This window comes from Rhopilema esculentum, chromosome 8, assembly GCF_057945365.1.
Source record: "Rhopilema esculentum isolate cy_ngs chromosome 8, ASM5794536v1, whole genome shotgun sequence".
NCBI classification, from domain to species: domain Eukaryota; kingdom Metazoa; phylum Cnidaria; class Scyphozoa; order Rhizostomeae; family Rhizostomatidae; genus Rhopilema; species Rhopilema esculentum.
The window spans coordinates 10728848-10745062 of record NC_142822.1 but is presented as its reverse complement, the minus strand read 5'-3'; the positions used below and the strand labels follow the sequence as shown (position 1 = coordinate 10745062).

The 16215-nt window shown below is 37.5% G+C and overlaps 2 protein-coding genes across 2 annotated transcripts; both read right to left on the bottom strand.

The window, feature by feature from the left end:
• Positions 1–141: 141 nt before the first annotated feature.
• Positions 142–4711, bottom strand: LOC135694690 (uncharacterized). Its single transcript, XM_089109697.1, has 9 exons — positions 4331–4711; positions 3570–3845; positions 3103–3380; positions 2289–2832; positions 1690–2131; positions 1250–1421; positions 852–1000; positions 524–712; positions 142–284 (listed from the first exon to the last, which is right to left on the bottom strand). Exons 1-9 carry the CDS (start codon positions 4709–4711, stop codon positions 142–144), a joined length of 2574 nt encoding a protein of 857 aa, XP_088965823.1.
• Positions 4712–14338: 9627 nt separating this feature from the next.
• Positions 14339–15766, bottom strand: LOC135693757 (uncharacterized). The gene is made up of 2 exons (XM_089109800.1): positions 15454–15766; positions 14339–15114 (listed from the first exon to the last, which is right to left on the bottom strand). Exons 1-2 carry the CDS (start codon positions 15764–15766, stop codon positions 14339–14341), a joined length of 1089 nt encoding a protein of 362 aa, XP_088965926.1.
• Positions 15767–16215: the final 449 nt, after the last annotated feature.

Sequence of the window (16215 nt, the reverse complement as noted above, 5' to 3'; positions counted from 1 at the left end):
CTTATATAATATGTTACTCTTAGCATGTTCATTTTCAAAATTTAAATATGTAATCTGAACATGGATTAATATGAATTAGTACTTTGTTTCAAAAATTAACATAATATATAATTGTTTGTATATATATATATTTAGACTGAATTATTTGCTGACACACTTTTGCTTAGAGTGCCCAAGCATAGTTTCTCCACATGTTCTACAGTGACCAGTTTTTCTGGTTTTCTTCTTCTCTGTTCCTCTGGCCTTTTTTGCCTCCTGCTCCATCATGGTCTTTTGCTGTTGAGCTAAAAAAGTGATAATACTATTGTCATGATGTTAGTTTTTATATTTTTTATAATTTGCATAACTTTTTCATGAAATTCAAGGGACACCCTTAATCTTTTTGGCAAAACATTAATCAAATTTCCGAATACAGAAGAAGCTTGCATCACTTACCCCAATAGTTATTATATAATTGGGCTTATAAGCAAAGTACAAATAATTAGCAAAGTATTTGATGAAGAAACTATCAAAATAACATTACCTGGTGGATTCAATGTTGTAATCACAAAGGATCTTTTCCTGAACTTCTCCTTTGCTTCTTCCTTCGAAATACGACTCTCGAATTGAGAGTTCAGTGGCTTGGGTGCAATTGAGGTATGTTGTGCCAAGATAGTGGTCATTTCTTCTTTTGAAATTGAAACCAAGATCTGGCGAAGGGTTCTGACGTAGTCTTGAAGTAAATGAAATAAGTGTTATGGTAAATATCAAACAAAATATATAAATTTGTAGTATCTAAAACCTGATTTTTTCAAAGTGCCTTTCATTTTCTCAGTATCTAAGGTCAAAGATTAAACCTTATTAAAACTTACCATATGTAGGTGGAACAGGGACTGGTTTAACAACTTCTTCTCCAAGCTTGTATTTGGGAAACGAAACTCCCAGTATGTCCTGCCCATCATCAGTTTTCATGGTCTCTCTTGACAGATTCTCATTAAAATGACAAATTGCGAGTATGTGTCTAAGCAAATAAAGAGAAAACATTTCAGAAATGGAATGGATAAGAGCTGTGATTGAATGTTTTATATTATTCAGCAATGCAACATTTATTGAAAAAAACATTAGTTTCCATATGTTGTCAGCTTTATGTCTAGAAATCACTTTTACCTGCCTAACAACTCTTAATCACTCAAGTAACAAAATAAAATTAGAATGATAGTCCCAAAAATTATCTATTAGCTGCACCATCTCTAATTTTAAAGGTAAATACCTGCATTTGGTTCCAAGCCAATGGTAATGAATCATTTTAGGGTGCCAATGATTGAGTGTGGCATGAAAGGCTTCCAAACAACTTGTTTGAGCATCACTTGAAATACTTCTTATATCATTTAGAAGTCTAGTGTCAAGCAGTATAGGTTTCAATTTGTCAAATGCAGTAGTTCCTGAAATAAGAACTTTAATTCTTGTGCAGAAACTTTTACTTGTATTATTGCATATAAACATATTGTTAAATATTGTATATAAACAATATTTGCTAGTATAAGGATCCAACACTTGAATTCTAACTGACTAAGGGTACCATAAACCTATGTATATCTGGAGGGAGGGGTGGATCTGTGGCCTTGTTGACATGTAAAAACTATCTAACTACCAAATTAAAGTTATTTCATTGCCAGATAGTCTAAATACTTCTGGTAGGCTCTCACATACCATTTTTAATCCATTTTCTTTTTCGATCGAATGTTTGGTGGATGCAGGTATTGAATAATGGATCCTCGTGAGTGTGTATGTCTTGTATGTGGTTAATTATCGATTTCCACTTTGCAATGATCAATTGGCTAAAACCTTGTTTTGATGATGTTGCACACCAGTATAAATGGTTACGAATGGTTGCAGTCCATTTGTTAATAATTTGGCAGTTATTTTCATTCCCAGCCTTTATTAACTTTTTTGTTAGAGTCCTGGCAATATGCCAGATATCAAAATAATGCTTAATAGCCGGATGTTCCTCTCTTAACCATTTAGCAACACCTCTGCGTCTATCTGACACAAACTGCGACACAGGAACCTCAGAATCAATGCATTTCTGGATTGACCTTTGAAGTCCAAGTAATTCCATTTGTTGGGAAGAATTTCCTTTTGTTTCGTTTGCCTGAAATTTTAAAGTACATGTAAGCTTGAAGTTTGATTGGTGTAGTGTACTTGGTTTATCTACTAAAAAGAGCTTCAATTTACCTGCATTGTTTATATAGATTTTTGTTTTATTAATTGACATAACCTTGAAAAAAGAGTTAATCATAGTAATTTACCTGAACAAGTTCAAAGTCAACAATCTTTTTCAAATTCGTGCAGAAAATTGTGTAAGCACCATATTTTGCTGAGTGCCCCATTGAATCAAAACGTGCATCACCACAAATTGTCACTTCCTTTTTGCATTTCGTCTCTTCTGTCAAGAGCGTTTTGTAATTTGCCCAATGATGTAGGACAGAAGGAAACAGAAATTCGCGCTGATGCAGAAAGTAGGTCCTTGCTTTGTAGGATGCTAATCCCATATGCCTAAATAGCAGAAGGATTTTGCTTATCGAGGCACCAGCAGTTAGTATGCCAAAACTGAGCAGAACATTTCCTGCGGGATAACGTCCAAGCATGAATGGCTGCGATTGCCAAGTAAAGGACTTCTTTCCACATTGATCACAGTTTTGATTTACAGTTATCATGGTGCCATTTTTGACCAATTCAACATCAGGTTTGCCAACTTTGCACTTGAAGCAGAACATTGAAAATAGTTGCATCAGCATACTGCAAAACACAATGAACTTGGGCTCTTCTGCCACTGGAGTTTTCAGATCAAATCTAAAAAGTGATGCAGTGAAAAAGTTTAACCAGCAGAATATGAACTAATTCTGATTTTTGACAGTTTTTAACATTTTTGCTCTTTAGATCGTTCATCTATGGCTTCAATTGGTTGAGTGCATAAGAATAGGATTGATTCAGTTTGTCATTCTGGGAAAATTTGTTATTTGCTGCAAATTGACATTTTTCGTATTTTTTCTTTTGCTAATGCTTCAACAAGAACTGAGTAACTTAAAAAAGGTACAAAATATTTTTGCAAAAATAACATACTTTATGCGGTTTGATTGGATGTTTTTTCTTTCATCATCGTCATCGTAATCATCATCATCATAATCACCACTTTTGTCATCCATATCATAATCATCATCATCATCATCATCCATGCCCTCATCTTCGCTTTCACCCGAAGATTCATCGGATAAGCCAAAATCAGATTCTTCAAAGTTTTGCTCTCCGGGTTCAAGCATGCTTTCTGTTTCGTCTTTTTCTGTTCCAAAGTCAACTTCGTCATTTTCTAGGTCGTTTGCTTTCAGCAATTTGTTGTACTTCTGTTCAGAAATTAAAATATTGTTAAAAAATTTCTGAATAGATTGAATTATTCTACATAGAAAGTTTTATTTATTGTTATATCGACTTTTTGAAAACAACAGTTTTCCTAAGTGCTTGCTTGTCGAGCTTCTTTCCTAACATGTTTTGAAATTACAAGAAACTCCTGTCGTCTAAAAATGTGTACGTACCTTCTTCAATTCTATGTTTTTTTTGAGCAGCTTTTTAAAACGTGTGGCGATTCTTTTGTATTTTCTGAACAACAGAATCCTTTTTTTCTTGCTTCTCTTACATCCCGAACAGTTTAAATTCACTTCACAGTATACGTCTCTTGTTGCAGGAGGCGCGTCAAAATCTGCTTCAGGAAGTACCATCTCTAGATCATTTTCCGTCTCAACCGGCTCGGCTTTATTGCATTCCGTAGATTTTTCTGTGGGGAAATCTTTGGAGCACGCTTCTTTAACAATCTGTTGATAGTTATGATCGAGTAAATATTTCAATTAAACAGGCACAGAAACACAGGATACAATCGCTAAAACAAACCAGTTTCCAAGGCTTGTGCCCCCTTTTTCAACAATTGTACCTAAAAAGGGCGTTTCCCTTGTTCCCCGGGAGACTTAGAGACGTGGCCACAGAAAATTTTTTCGGGGGGCCCAGTTTTGTAGATCACCCCTGGGTCCGAGCCTGCTGTCGACGACCCTGGTCATCGGACAATGCCCCCCTTCCCCCCCCCCCCAGTAGCAACAATTTAGTTTCGTCAGTGACGCCTAGAGACAAAGACTTCCTAAAATATTTATAGGAAAGGGGCTTTATACCAAAAAATTATTGGCCGATCTTAAATCCTGCCTTAGTTTACCAAAGGAAACTAGAACAACGAAAAAATTAAATAAATGAACTAATGTAACCTGTTAATAAAATGAAGAATAAAATAAATAAATATAATTGAACTTGCCATTCGTTTTTCTCTGCAACTTTGTTCTCCCGAATTCAGCGCTTTAGACGATACATGTTCATAAATGGTCGGTACTGCATCGCGATTGAGAAATCGTTTTGTATTCTCAGTATCAAAACCTGGAAGATTCGTAGCCACCCCGCGTGTATATGATGCACTTGTAAAATGGCTCGAGCATAAAAAAGGGCCGGCTGTATAGGCTGATGGGTCGAAGTCAAGGCGATATCGTCGAACAAAATACGTCCATTGTTTGCGAATCGCATGATTTTTTGGAAAACGGTGCAATGAAACTCCCGGAATCTGAGTACTGTTCTTGCAAGATTCTTTGTTTGGTAAGCCAGCGCAGCAATATTTTCCACCTCTAGAACTTTGTTTTTCCATGTCAAATTTTCCACAGCTAAACCTATTTGCTCAAGTAGTAAATTTCCATACCTTATCCTAGAAACCTTTATTTCACAATGTTGGAAATGACGGGATATCCTCATATTTATATGTAAGTTGTTGTGTGAAAACGTTTTAATGACGTAAGCAAAGTATTAGAAAACAACGCGAACGAACAACTTTACATTACGTCAGTATAGGGGTTGGACTCTTTAGACGTAAATTAGAATAAATCTGAAAACAAAGCGAAACATGTTTTTAACAAGCACGGTTTGTTTACGAAGAAAGAGCTACCGTTCATACCCTGATTCAATATTAGGTTGATCGATAACTTTTCACATTGATGAGGTGTTGTTATGAGTCAAAGGACGGTCAGTTTCCGTTTTCAAAAGTATATTTAGTTATATGGGCACTTTGAAACCTAAAATTCAGGAAACAAAGCTTATTTGATGGTGGGTGTAGTCGTATTGACGACTTGTTTGCTACATAGGCAATGAGAATGTGTCAAACACTTTACGTCACAGGAGACTAGGGCAGAGCGGTTTGACCGCGTTTGAAGTAGGCCACATTTTGAAGTTCGTAGTGTAGCAAAATCGAGGGTTTGGAGTGAATTATCAGAATAAACGCGATTGAAGTTTAGCAAATGGATACCACAGTGCGAATAAGCAAAGTGAGTTCTATCGATTAGGTTGAAATCATTTTTCGATTCATAATACCTTTAAAATGTTACTTTTGTGATAAAAACCATAGACTGGAGTCATGTGATGCTTTCAAGTTGGAAGATGGTGAGAAACAATTCAAATTTATTAGACAAAGGAAACTTTGCGACAATTGTTTATCTAGCTTTCATTTTTCTGCTGGTTGCAAAAGACGAAAGGCATGCACAGTGCTGAATTGTGACATCAGATGGAAACATCTGGCTTCGATACATAATGCAGTTAAAAAATTTAAGACAAGTCGATGCAGTGAACAAGTTATCTCAGATCAACATGGGGAATCGAAAAGGCAAAATCAATTCAGTGGCCTGACAAGTAACAATGGTGGTTGCAGCTCTGGTCAAGGACTGCCAATTGTGACGCTCAAGGTTAAGTGTCGAGGCATGAACAAAATAGTCACGACGTACGCTCTGTTAGACAGTGGATCTACCGCTTCATTTTGCAGTGATGTTCTCTTGAAAGAACTAGGCATAGAGGGTAAAACATGCCAAATTCAACTGGCAACTATTGACGGCGTACGTGATGAATGTCAAACTGCTATGGTGACCCTAGAAGTGGCGAGCTTTGAAAAGGATATCTGCATTCAGATTGACAATGTTTTTTCAACAAAGAGTTTGAATATACCCACAACAGCGATTGCTTAGCAAAAAGATGTAGATTTGTGGCCTCACCTCAATGGAGTCATAATGCCAGAAGTAATAGCTGATGCAAATGTCAACCTTTCAATTGGAGTAAACACTCCTGAGGCTTTGGAACCTAGCGCAATTAGAAACAGTGAAGGTGAAGGTGGACCCTTTGCCGTGAAGACCAAATTCGGTTGGACCTTGAACGGACCACTTGGCAGAGATAATGCTACAGGTAAACGTTGCTTTTTCTCCAAATCGAATGCTTGTGATGAACAACTTCAACAACAACTTTTGCAGTATTTTAACCGGGAATTTGACCAGGTGACAAGTGACAATAAGAGAGGTTTATCAGTACAACAGGCTAAAGCTAAACTGAGACAAGACTTAATTATTGGTGATCGGAACACGAAAAAAGTGTGCAAAACTGTCAAACCTGTGTGTCATCATTGGAAATACTACAATTAAACCAAGTGAAAAAGCACGAAATCTTGGTGTAGTCTTTGATGCTAATTTGTCACTTAAGTCACATATAAACTCTTTGTGCAACTCAGCTAGGTACTACTTGCATAATATCCGCCTAGCTCGGAAGTATCTCACTAAAGAAGCTGCTGAAAAAGCCATCCATGCTTTTGTCACATCTCAGCTAGATTGCAACAATTCTCTTTTATATTGTTTGCCAATCTGCGAGTTAAAAAAGTTCAGAAAACTGCCACCAGGATTTTGGCCGGTGCGAAGAGGGACAGTTACAAAACCCCAGTGTTAAAAGTGCTTCATTGGTTGCCAATATCATGCAGGATAAAATATAAAATCTTAACGTTGACTTACAAGTGCATCAATAACCTTACACCAGTATACCTTACTGAGTTGGTCACATTACGAACAGCAGCGCAACAGACAAGATCTGCTGATGATGAATTGACTCTTGAAACCCCAAGGACAAAACTAGTGACAGCTGGAGATCGTGCATTTACAGGTGCCTCTCCTCTTCTTTGGAACAGACTGCCATACACGTTGCGAGCAGTGGATTCTTTTGACGCTTTCAAGAGTAGACTGAAAACGCATCTTTTTCAAGAATATCACTGTATATTATATCATTTTATCAAAAAAAGCTAGATCTAAAAAGGGCTCACTCCTAACATCTTTGGAGTGCTGGAACATACTTCACTGATGGCCCACATTATCAATAAAGCACAGATAAAGCAACGTTCTGTGGTTGTCACTCTTTTGGATTGAAAGAACGCATTTGGAGAGGTCCGTCATAACTTAATTCTTAAAGCTATGGACTATCATCACATCCCTGCTCACTTTCAAGATCTCCTGTCTAATCTTTATACTGACTTCCACACTTCTATTATAACCGATAATTTCAAGTCTCCAGCCATTCCTGCCAAACGAGGGGTACTACAAGGGGACTGCCTCAGCCCTCTCATTTTCAATTTATGTTTCAACACCTTCATTCAGCTGGTAAAACAAGACAAATATAAACAACTTGGATTTTCTCCGCATGATGGCGATGATCGCTTGTTTAACCCTGTTTACTGGTTTCAATTCGCTGATGATGCTGCAGTTGTCACAAGTGATGAACGCGAAGATCAATTATTGCTAAACTGTTTTACAAGATGGTGCCAACAGGCAAATATGGTCATCCGCATAGACAAGTGCATCACCTTGGGAATCAAAAAGTTTGCAACTAGATCTGCACAGTTTCAGCCTAAACTCTTCATTAACAACGATCCTGTCCCTTTTGTGAAACACGGCAAATCTTACAAATAAATGGATCGTTTCTTCAATTATGATATGAAGGACCAGGAACACAAAGATCATTTTACCTCTTTTCTCCGTGAGATGCTCAAAGTAACTCGCTGAACAAAATTCTACTGCTTAATCAATACATCCTTTCAAAGCTCTCTTGGGATCTCACAGTTGCTAATCTCTCCAAAATGTGGGTTTGTGAAAACTTAGATCAGCTTGTCACAAAATTTGTTTGTCAGTGGCTCGAGCTTCCAATATTTTCGACACTGAGTGACATAGTTTTCTCTTGTAAACACTTTGGTCTTGAGCTTCTGCTTCCTTCCGTAAAGTTTCAAAAGTGCCAGATTGTTCTTCGAAACTCACTGAAATCTTCGCCCAACGAAACTCACTCAAATCCCTATGGATGAACACCAATTATGAACCTAATATACAGTTCGACACATAAAAGAACACCAAGGCGGTACTGAAATGTGTAAGGGACGAACACACTGAAAAGTTCAAAACTCAGTTACCATCTCAAGGCTTTTTCATTTCATTCCTGCTTGAGCATTCCTATACAAAGTTAGCCCCACTCTGTTGTGCAGCTCAATTTAAACTTCCAAAAACATCTTCAACTTTATGTTAAGGTACCTCAACAACGCACTAGCCACAAGGAACAGCCTCTGCTTATGGAAAATTAGCTCTTCTCTAGATTGTTTATTCTGCCTTGGGTCTGAATCACTTCTTCATGTCATAGGTGGATATAACAAATACCTTGAGCAAGGGCCTTTTATTTGGAGGCATGACTCTGCCCTTCATTGCATCATCCTAGGCTACCTTAAGCAATGGAAAGAGACCGTTGCATTTCAACTCGCCCGGGAAATTTTCTGATGCTGCCAAAGGATGTTTATTTCAAAACAGACTTATATGAGGAGCTACAACTAACTGCCTATTCTGCTGTACAATGTATGCAGCAACTTTTGAGTGTTGTGTTTTGAGAGTCTAGCGACTTGTTCACTGCGAAACATACAACAGGTTATGGGCTCTAACCACTGCGTAATAGAATTTAATGTTTTGGATTTCCATTTATCTCGTCGATAAATGTATAAAGAAAACTTTGATCGAGCATGGCTGGAATTGGAGATAAATACGAAATCGAGAAATTAGATAGGTGGAGCTGGCCTACACGGAAGTTTCAAATGAAACATTTGTTGATGGCGAAAGATGTGTGGGATCACATAGATGGAACGATTCTATTACCTGACGATGATACAGCATCTAGAGCCACATACGAAAAGGCCAAGCAAAAGGCAATGGCGACGTTGGTAATGGGAATTCAGTCGAATCTAATCTACTTGATGACATCATGCGAGACACCCAAGGACTTGTGGGATACTCTCAAAGCCTATTTTGAGAGGGATATGATAGCGAACAAGCTGTTTCTCAAGAGCCAATATTTTACTTCAAAAATGCTTGATGGGCAATCGGTTCAGGGATGGCGCCACTGGGGGTTCTCGGGGGGGGCAGGAGCCCCCCAAAATTTCATTGAGCCCCTCCGTCGGCACTTCAATTTTTGAAAAATTTTAAGCAATGTCGGCACTTTCATAACTTCCACTTCGTGATTTTTTTTATTTTTTTTATTTTTTTCATTGTTTGATTTTTTTTCAGTTTTTTTCATTTTTTGAACTGGAATTGCCACAGCGGAAAAGGTGTTATATTAGATCTTTGTTGGTGGTTCACTCACTGTCGGCACTCTGACATTACAGCCCCCCCCCCCCCACATTTCTTTTCTGGCGCCATCCCTGAATCGGTTCAAGATCATTTAAAATGTATGAAGTAAATTGCTGATAAACTCCAAGCACTCGGGTCTACAGTGCCTGAAGAAGAGCAAGTCGTGGCATTGCTCATAAGCCTTCCATCAAGCTCTACAACACTCGTTACAGCTCTGGAAGCTAAAGGAGATGAAATATCACTGGCCTTCGTCCAGCAAGCCCTTATCAATGAAGAGCAGAAAAAAACAGGCCTTCAAAGCAACTGCAACAACTAAAATTAACCGAGACTCAGGATTGCACTTGGGTAGCGGGCCTTTTAAAAGGCAAATGTTACAACTGTGGCAAGGAGGGTCATAAAAGCTTTGAGTGTCACAAAAGGAAGCAAGTGAGGCCCAGCAATTCATTTGAAAATGAAACACATAATGCAAAGACTGCAGGAAAGAAGGAAGATGATGACTCAAACTCTCAACTCTTTCTCGCTGAAAATGAACAAACAGAAAATGAGACAAACCGACAATGGATTCTGGATTCGGGTGCCTCACAGCATATGACCTGAAACAAACTGTTTTTGATTAACTACAGAGAGTTCAACCTGCCTGAATTAGTCAAACTGGGTGACTGATATACAGTGGAAGCCCATGGATCAGGACGAGCTCAAATAACCATGGAAACAAGCCACAAAAAGCAGCTGACAATTTAAATGGATAATGTACTCTATGTTCCGAAACTAGCTTGCAACCTGTTCAGTGTGCGAGCTGTGACACAGAAGGGACTCATTGTTCAGTTCGGACATACTTGTTGCTGGATAAAAGACTCTGACGGTAAGACTGTAGGCAAAGGAAGACTCGTTAAGCGAATCTACGTTCTGAGCTGCGAAACAGATATAACAGCAGCCTATCACCAATCTGAAAGGATGGAAAATAGCAACCCTAGCACGATGGATATTTGGCAGCAACGACTAGGACATATAAATAGAAAACAGCTATTGGAATCATTAAAGAAGAAGCTCATCAAAGGAGTTGCCATCCAAGAAAATGACGAAATGAACTTTTGTACAGGGTGTGCGGAAAGTAAGATGAGCAGAAAACCTTTCAAGTCAACAGAGGGGATCAAGACTTCTAGAGAATTACAGATAGTTCACAGTGACGAATGTGGACTAATGTCAATACAGAGCTTTTCAGGAAAGCGTTATTTTGTCACATTCATTGATGACAAATCGAGATGTGTCAAAGTCTACTTCATTGGAAAGAAGTCTGAGGTACTAAAGAGGTTTGAAGAATTTGAAGCCTCTGCAACCAATGAGGCTGCATGGAAAATTGGAACCTTGCGTACAAATAATGGCGGAGAGTATGTATCAAATGAATTTGAAAATCTTTTGAAAAAGAAAGATATCAAACACGAAACCTCTGTTCCTCACTCTCCACAACAGAATGGAGTGGCTGAGCGCATGAACCGGACTCTCATTGAATCCGCAAAAGCGATGATGAACCATGCTGAACTCATCAAGACCTTCTGGGCAGAAGCAGTCAACACTGCAGCCTACATAAGGAATCGTGTTATAACCAGCGCAACAGATCAAACACCGTATGAAAGATGGTATGGAAAACTCCCTGATGTCTCCCATTTTCGTGTGTTCAGCTCATTCTAGAGGCTGAGTGAAAAAAATTTGGACAAGAAAACCAACAGACTTCGCTTCTATGGCTACAGTGCAAATCAGAAGACTTAATAAAAATCTTAAACAAATGCAAGAAACTCCCTTCAGTTGCCAGCGACTTTTAAAGTAGTTGTAGAAAAACTAGCACAAAATTACACAGTATTAGGTGATCCATTTTTAGCAGGAAACAACATTTTAAAAGAATATTAACAATTTGTCTGAAACTACAACTATATCTATAACTTTAATTTTGTAAAAAGAGTATGTATATAAGGAACATATTATTTCTCTTTCGATTCAGTATGATCAGCGTCAGTCTGCTTCAGTTCTTTTCTTAAGCTCTTCTTTTCTCACTTGCTGCTTTGAGCTTTTGCATGTTTATGATGTCCTTTGTATGTGAAAATGATCAAATACAAGGTAAAGATTCCCTGTAAAATGTTTTTGGCTAGTTCATCATCTTTAGTTCATCAAGACAGTCTTCAAGAATACTTGAAAAAAGTTCTCTCACATTTAAGTCATGTAACAACTTAATGGTTATTGTAGCAATTGCTATCGATATTTGCTCCAGCAGTTGCTTTCCTAAATTTGCGCCCTACAGCAAAAAAACAAATTGGATACAGGCCTTATAATGCCCTACAGAACTCCACGATTCACTGCTGCTATCAAAAGTTGATCAACAATATCCTGCTTAAACCTTTGATTGCTTAAACCACGAACTTCTGATAGCAGAGCTTAATGCATATGGATTCAGCAGAAAAGCCTTATTGTTCATTCATAGCTATCTAGACAAGAGGAAACAAAAAGTGAAAGTGAATGGGTCCTTCAGTGAATGGAAAGAAATCGACAAGGGTGTTCCACAAGGGTCAGTTCTGGGGCCTCTCTTATTTAATATTTACATTAAAGAGCCTTTGCTGACATTCATGCTTTGCGCGCCCGCAAAACGTTTCGAGAATGGCAATGGCGACGAAACGTCTACGGATCACCAATTGCTGTTCACGAAGAAATTGATAATTCGTTTAATGACAGGGAAGGAGACAGCGACCTTGAGGTAGGCTGACCTTTTTAGTAAATTATGCCTACTTTCTTACTTATCTGTAGCTGTTGCCTTATTTCCTACCGGCCCCCTCTTGATGTTGTTACGCCCAGAGAGAGCACCAAGATCATGACTTAAGTTCATGAACTGTGACGAATATTTCTTCAGAAAACAATATCAAGCTCCGCTTTATACCATTTTTGTACTTTTTTGGCCTTTTTTTTAACAGAGGCCTACTTGTGTATGTAACACCACTTGTGGCAGGAGGTCTGGGAAACGCCGTGGATGTCCGTGTAAAGATTCGAATTTGGCATGCACTGACGCATGTGCTTGTGGGAGGAAGAAACGTGGAACAGTCATAGAGTGGTGCTCCAATGGCAAAGTAAACAGCATACATTTATTCACATTCAATTAAAATAAATTAAGTCATAGACATAAGACTGGGGGCAGACATAATACGTGCCCTGCACACACTTTTCGAAAATTCAAGTAAAATTCCCCTTTGTTGCTAACATATTTCCCTTTTTGCCAACTAAATAACAAAAATATCTTGAAGTAACCATGTTTTATATAAAATGGACAAAGTGAGCAGTGGGTGGGTAACCTTTTGGAGTCATGATCTGAAATTTTTACAGGCTGTAATGAATTGTAAGTAATGAATTCGTTTTAAGAATGATGCAATCAGTATAGTACAACATCAATAATTGCAAGAAATGACTTTTAAGAAATATTCTGAAATGTATTTTAAGCTAATATAAAGGGCTTGTTTGAAAAACTTTCTTGTTATTCCATTTAGCCCCAGGGCCTCTGAAACTGTTTGGCAGGACTGCTCACAACTAGGTCAGAAACATCACTAATCACATCTAAATCATCTATGTCCTAAAACAGCCCTTTTAAACCTCTCTGACTTTTTTAAAAAATGTTTTAGGGTGCCCCTTAAACATGTACCTCTCCATTTTTTATAATCCTTCCTATAATCTCAACCTAGGCCCTAAACATTTGACCTCTGCAGTGCCTATTTAGGATTTGCAGAAAGACCATTTTCTGTCACATGTCAAACTTTTCACTTTGGAATCTTCCATCTGGAAATACAATATTATAAATTATGTCCAAATCTGTTGAATATTTTCATTTCAGCCAGGATCTGTTGACCAAATTGAGCAGGCAGCTGTAGTACAAGATGGGCATATAAAGATGGAACAAGAAATAATTCAAGCAAAACAAAGAGTCCAGGTATTGTTTTCTCCGCTATTATTCAACCCATTGAGGGAACTCCTCCTTAAGAAATTCCACTCCAAACATATTTAGTGTTACTGTATTAATTTGTGCTAACCTTGTTGTTACAATTTTATTAAATGTCGTTTATTTAATAAATTTTTGTATGTTGTAGAATTTTGAAAATGAAAACTGAACTAAAATTAAAACAAAACTTTACTGTAATTGTTAATGACAAGAGTAACTTTCATTTTTCAGAACGTAATAAATGACCTTCCAATTGAGACACTGCACAATTTGATAGTAGAGCTTGCTGTGACTGGAGAAGGGAGCTTTGAATTTGTGCAGGATTTGGTGCATGTGATTCAAAGTCCAAATCCCGAAGCTAACAGACCAATGGCCTTACCCTGGTGTAAATGTGGTGTATGCACTGAAATGGGAAAGGAAGAAGAAAACAAATGTTGCAAAATAACAATATGTGTCACCTCATATTATATGTTTAAGAAGCTGTGTCTGGACAGGGATGTTCTTAAGCTGAACATAACTGCAAGATGTGATCTTAGGGCAGATCATATGACATTTACAATGAATTCATTTAGAAAGGCTGCCTATAGACAGTTTGCCCTCTGGATTATGGTCGCTTGGGAAGTGGAAATCGGCGAATTTTACCAGCCTGTGTTGTTACTGTAATCCGTAACATGTATCCATCACCAACTGATGAATATATGGGGTTTAAAGCACACTAAATGAGAAATTGTTTAGCTTTAAATTAAGAAAAAATTACTGATACGGTTTCTAATTGGCAGTAAGATTCTGCTTATCTGTATCAGGATAAACAAATTGTTGATCATATATACAAAAGATATGAAGTTCAATAATGTCATTTTTTCTTTTCAATCCTTGTTAATTTTTCTGCAACTAATTGGCTTGTAGGTGGTGGCTTGGTTACTAAGTCTAAAGTTGGGGATATCAGTTTAGGGTCATTTGGAACTCTGACAAGCCTTTCCATTGCTGTGTCTTTCTTTTCTTTTCTTTCAACAACAATTTTTGCAAGACAGTATGGAATATAGCTGTAGCTTTTCTGTTCCTTGACAGGTTCAGCAGTAAATTTCCTGGAATTTTTATTGTATTTTCTTTTAAAACACTGTTTACCATCTTGTGTAATAGCTAAAGGTCGATTTAAATGTATATTATGGTCAATAGCAGCCAAAGCCATCCGTGTCTTGAAATATGGATAGTCATATGCATTTCTTTTAGATGCATACTTCATCAGCATACTGTTAAAATTTTCTATCATGCCTGTATGCCTGAATTTTGAATAGTATGATAGGTTTGACAAAAGCTTTCTGTCAAGTACCACTGATCTGAGCTTTTCCAAAGCAACAGAATTCTTTAAGAGGTACACCTTTGGCTCAGTTGACGAGAGAGGGCCATGCAGACATTCAGATTCCGCCCATATGTGTTCATTGCATACATGATGCAAAACACCAATCCAAATATCTTTCAGCTTTTCAGCATCACCATTTGAAACCTGACAAGCAAACCAAAAGTGGTTGACTATTGCAGCAATCCATGGTTTGAGTGATCTTGCAGCTTTGTCTTGTGCTGTTTTGTGCAATTTCTTAGAAATATTTTTGGCATTGAAATGAAAAGATTAATTATGAATTCTTAAGTCCAAAATGCACATGGCAAGTGAGCATTCAATTGTTAATATAGAAAGAGTAAAAATATTAACAATGGCAATAACAAACTATGGAGAAAACCGGCTGATACAGCAGAAGGAATATCATAGATCTGGATATTAGCTTAAACTTTTGTATCAACCAAAAAACACGTGAAAGGCTTTCTTTGATGGTTCATTGGCAAAAACTATGAGTTTTTTCAAATATAATGTATCTACTTAAATCAGTTGAACCTGCCCCAAAACTAAAACCTGAATGGGTAAAAAATATTGCATAACATTATTAGATAACATGGGAAAATATAAGCATGTACTTTTAAGCTCTTGAATCCTCTTCATTATTGAAGTTGAGGCATCAGTGGTAATCTCTGAAATATCCAAGCATTTCATAAGAAGCAGCAATGTACGGGTGAGACCTTCTCTTTCCATATTTGTTGATATGCCACCAGTCTCTCTCTTGTCCAAAACTTCTAAATGGAGAACTGCATTGGTTATCAACTCCATGGTGACATATACACAAAATCGTGCACAGAAGCCAGGTGAATCATTCCTTCCATCTCCTCCAAGAATGTGATCATTATATGTTTTTATCACAGTAATGATGCTTGATTTCATTGAGTCCCACATTTGTAGAATTACAGGTGTGAAAAACAATCTCTGATTTCTGTAAAAGACAGATTGATCTGGGATTGCAAGCCCAAGAAACTTACAAAACCTTGCAAATTTTGAGTAATTGTTTCCAGACAATAATACGCAGGCAGTGACCAACAGATCATTCAAGTAAACGCCTGCATAGTGAGATTTTGAAACTATCTCAGAGGAAACCCACATTCCAAAGTGCTCATTTTTGCATGACCAGCGAAGTTTTACTGTACAGCCTTTCACATCACTTTCAAAATTCAAAACTTCATTGCATAGTCGACCATTGTTCAGTTTTTGCATGCAAAACTTCCCTTTCAACTCTTGTAGCTTCTTAAGTGACACTAAAACTCTATTTTGGTTTCCATGCTAATATTCTGCATCTCCAATATTTGTTTGATACAGATCTTCCATTGTTTTGTGTACTTTTGCTTTCA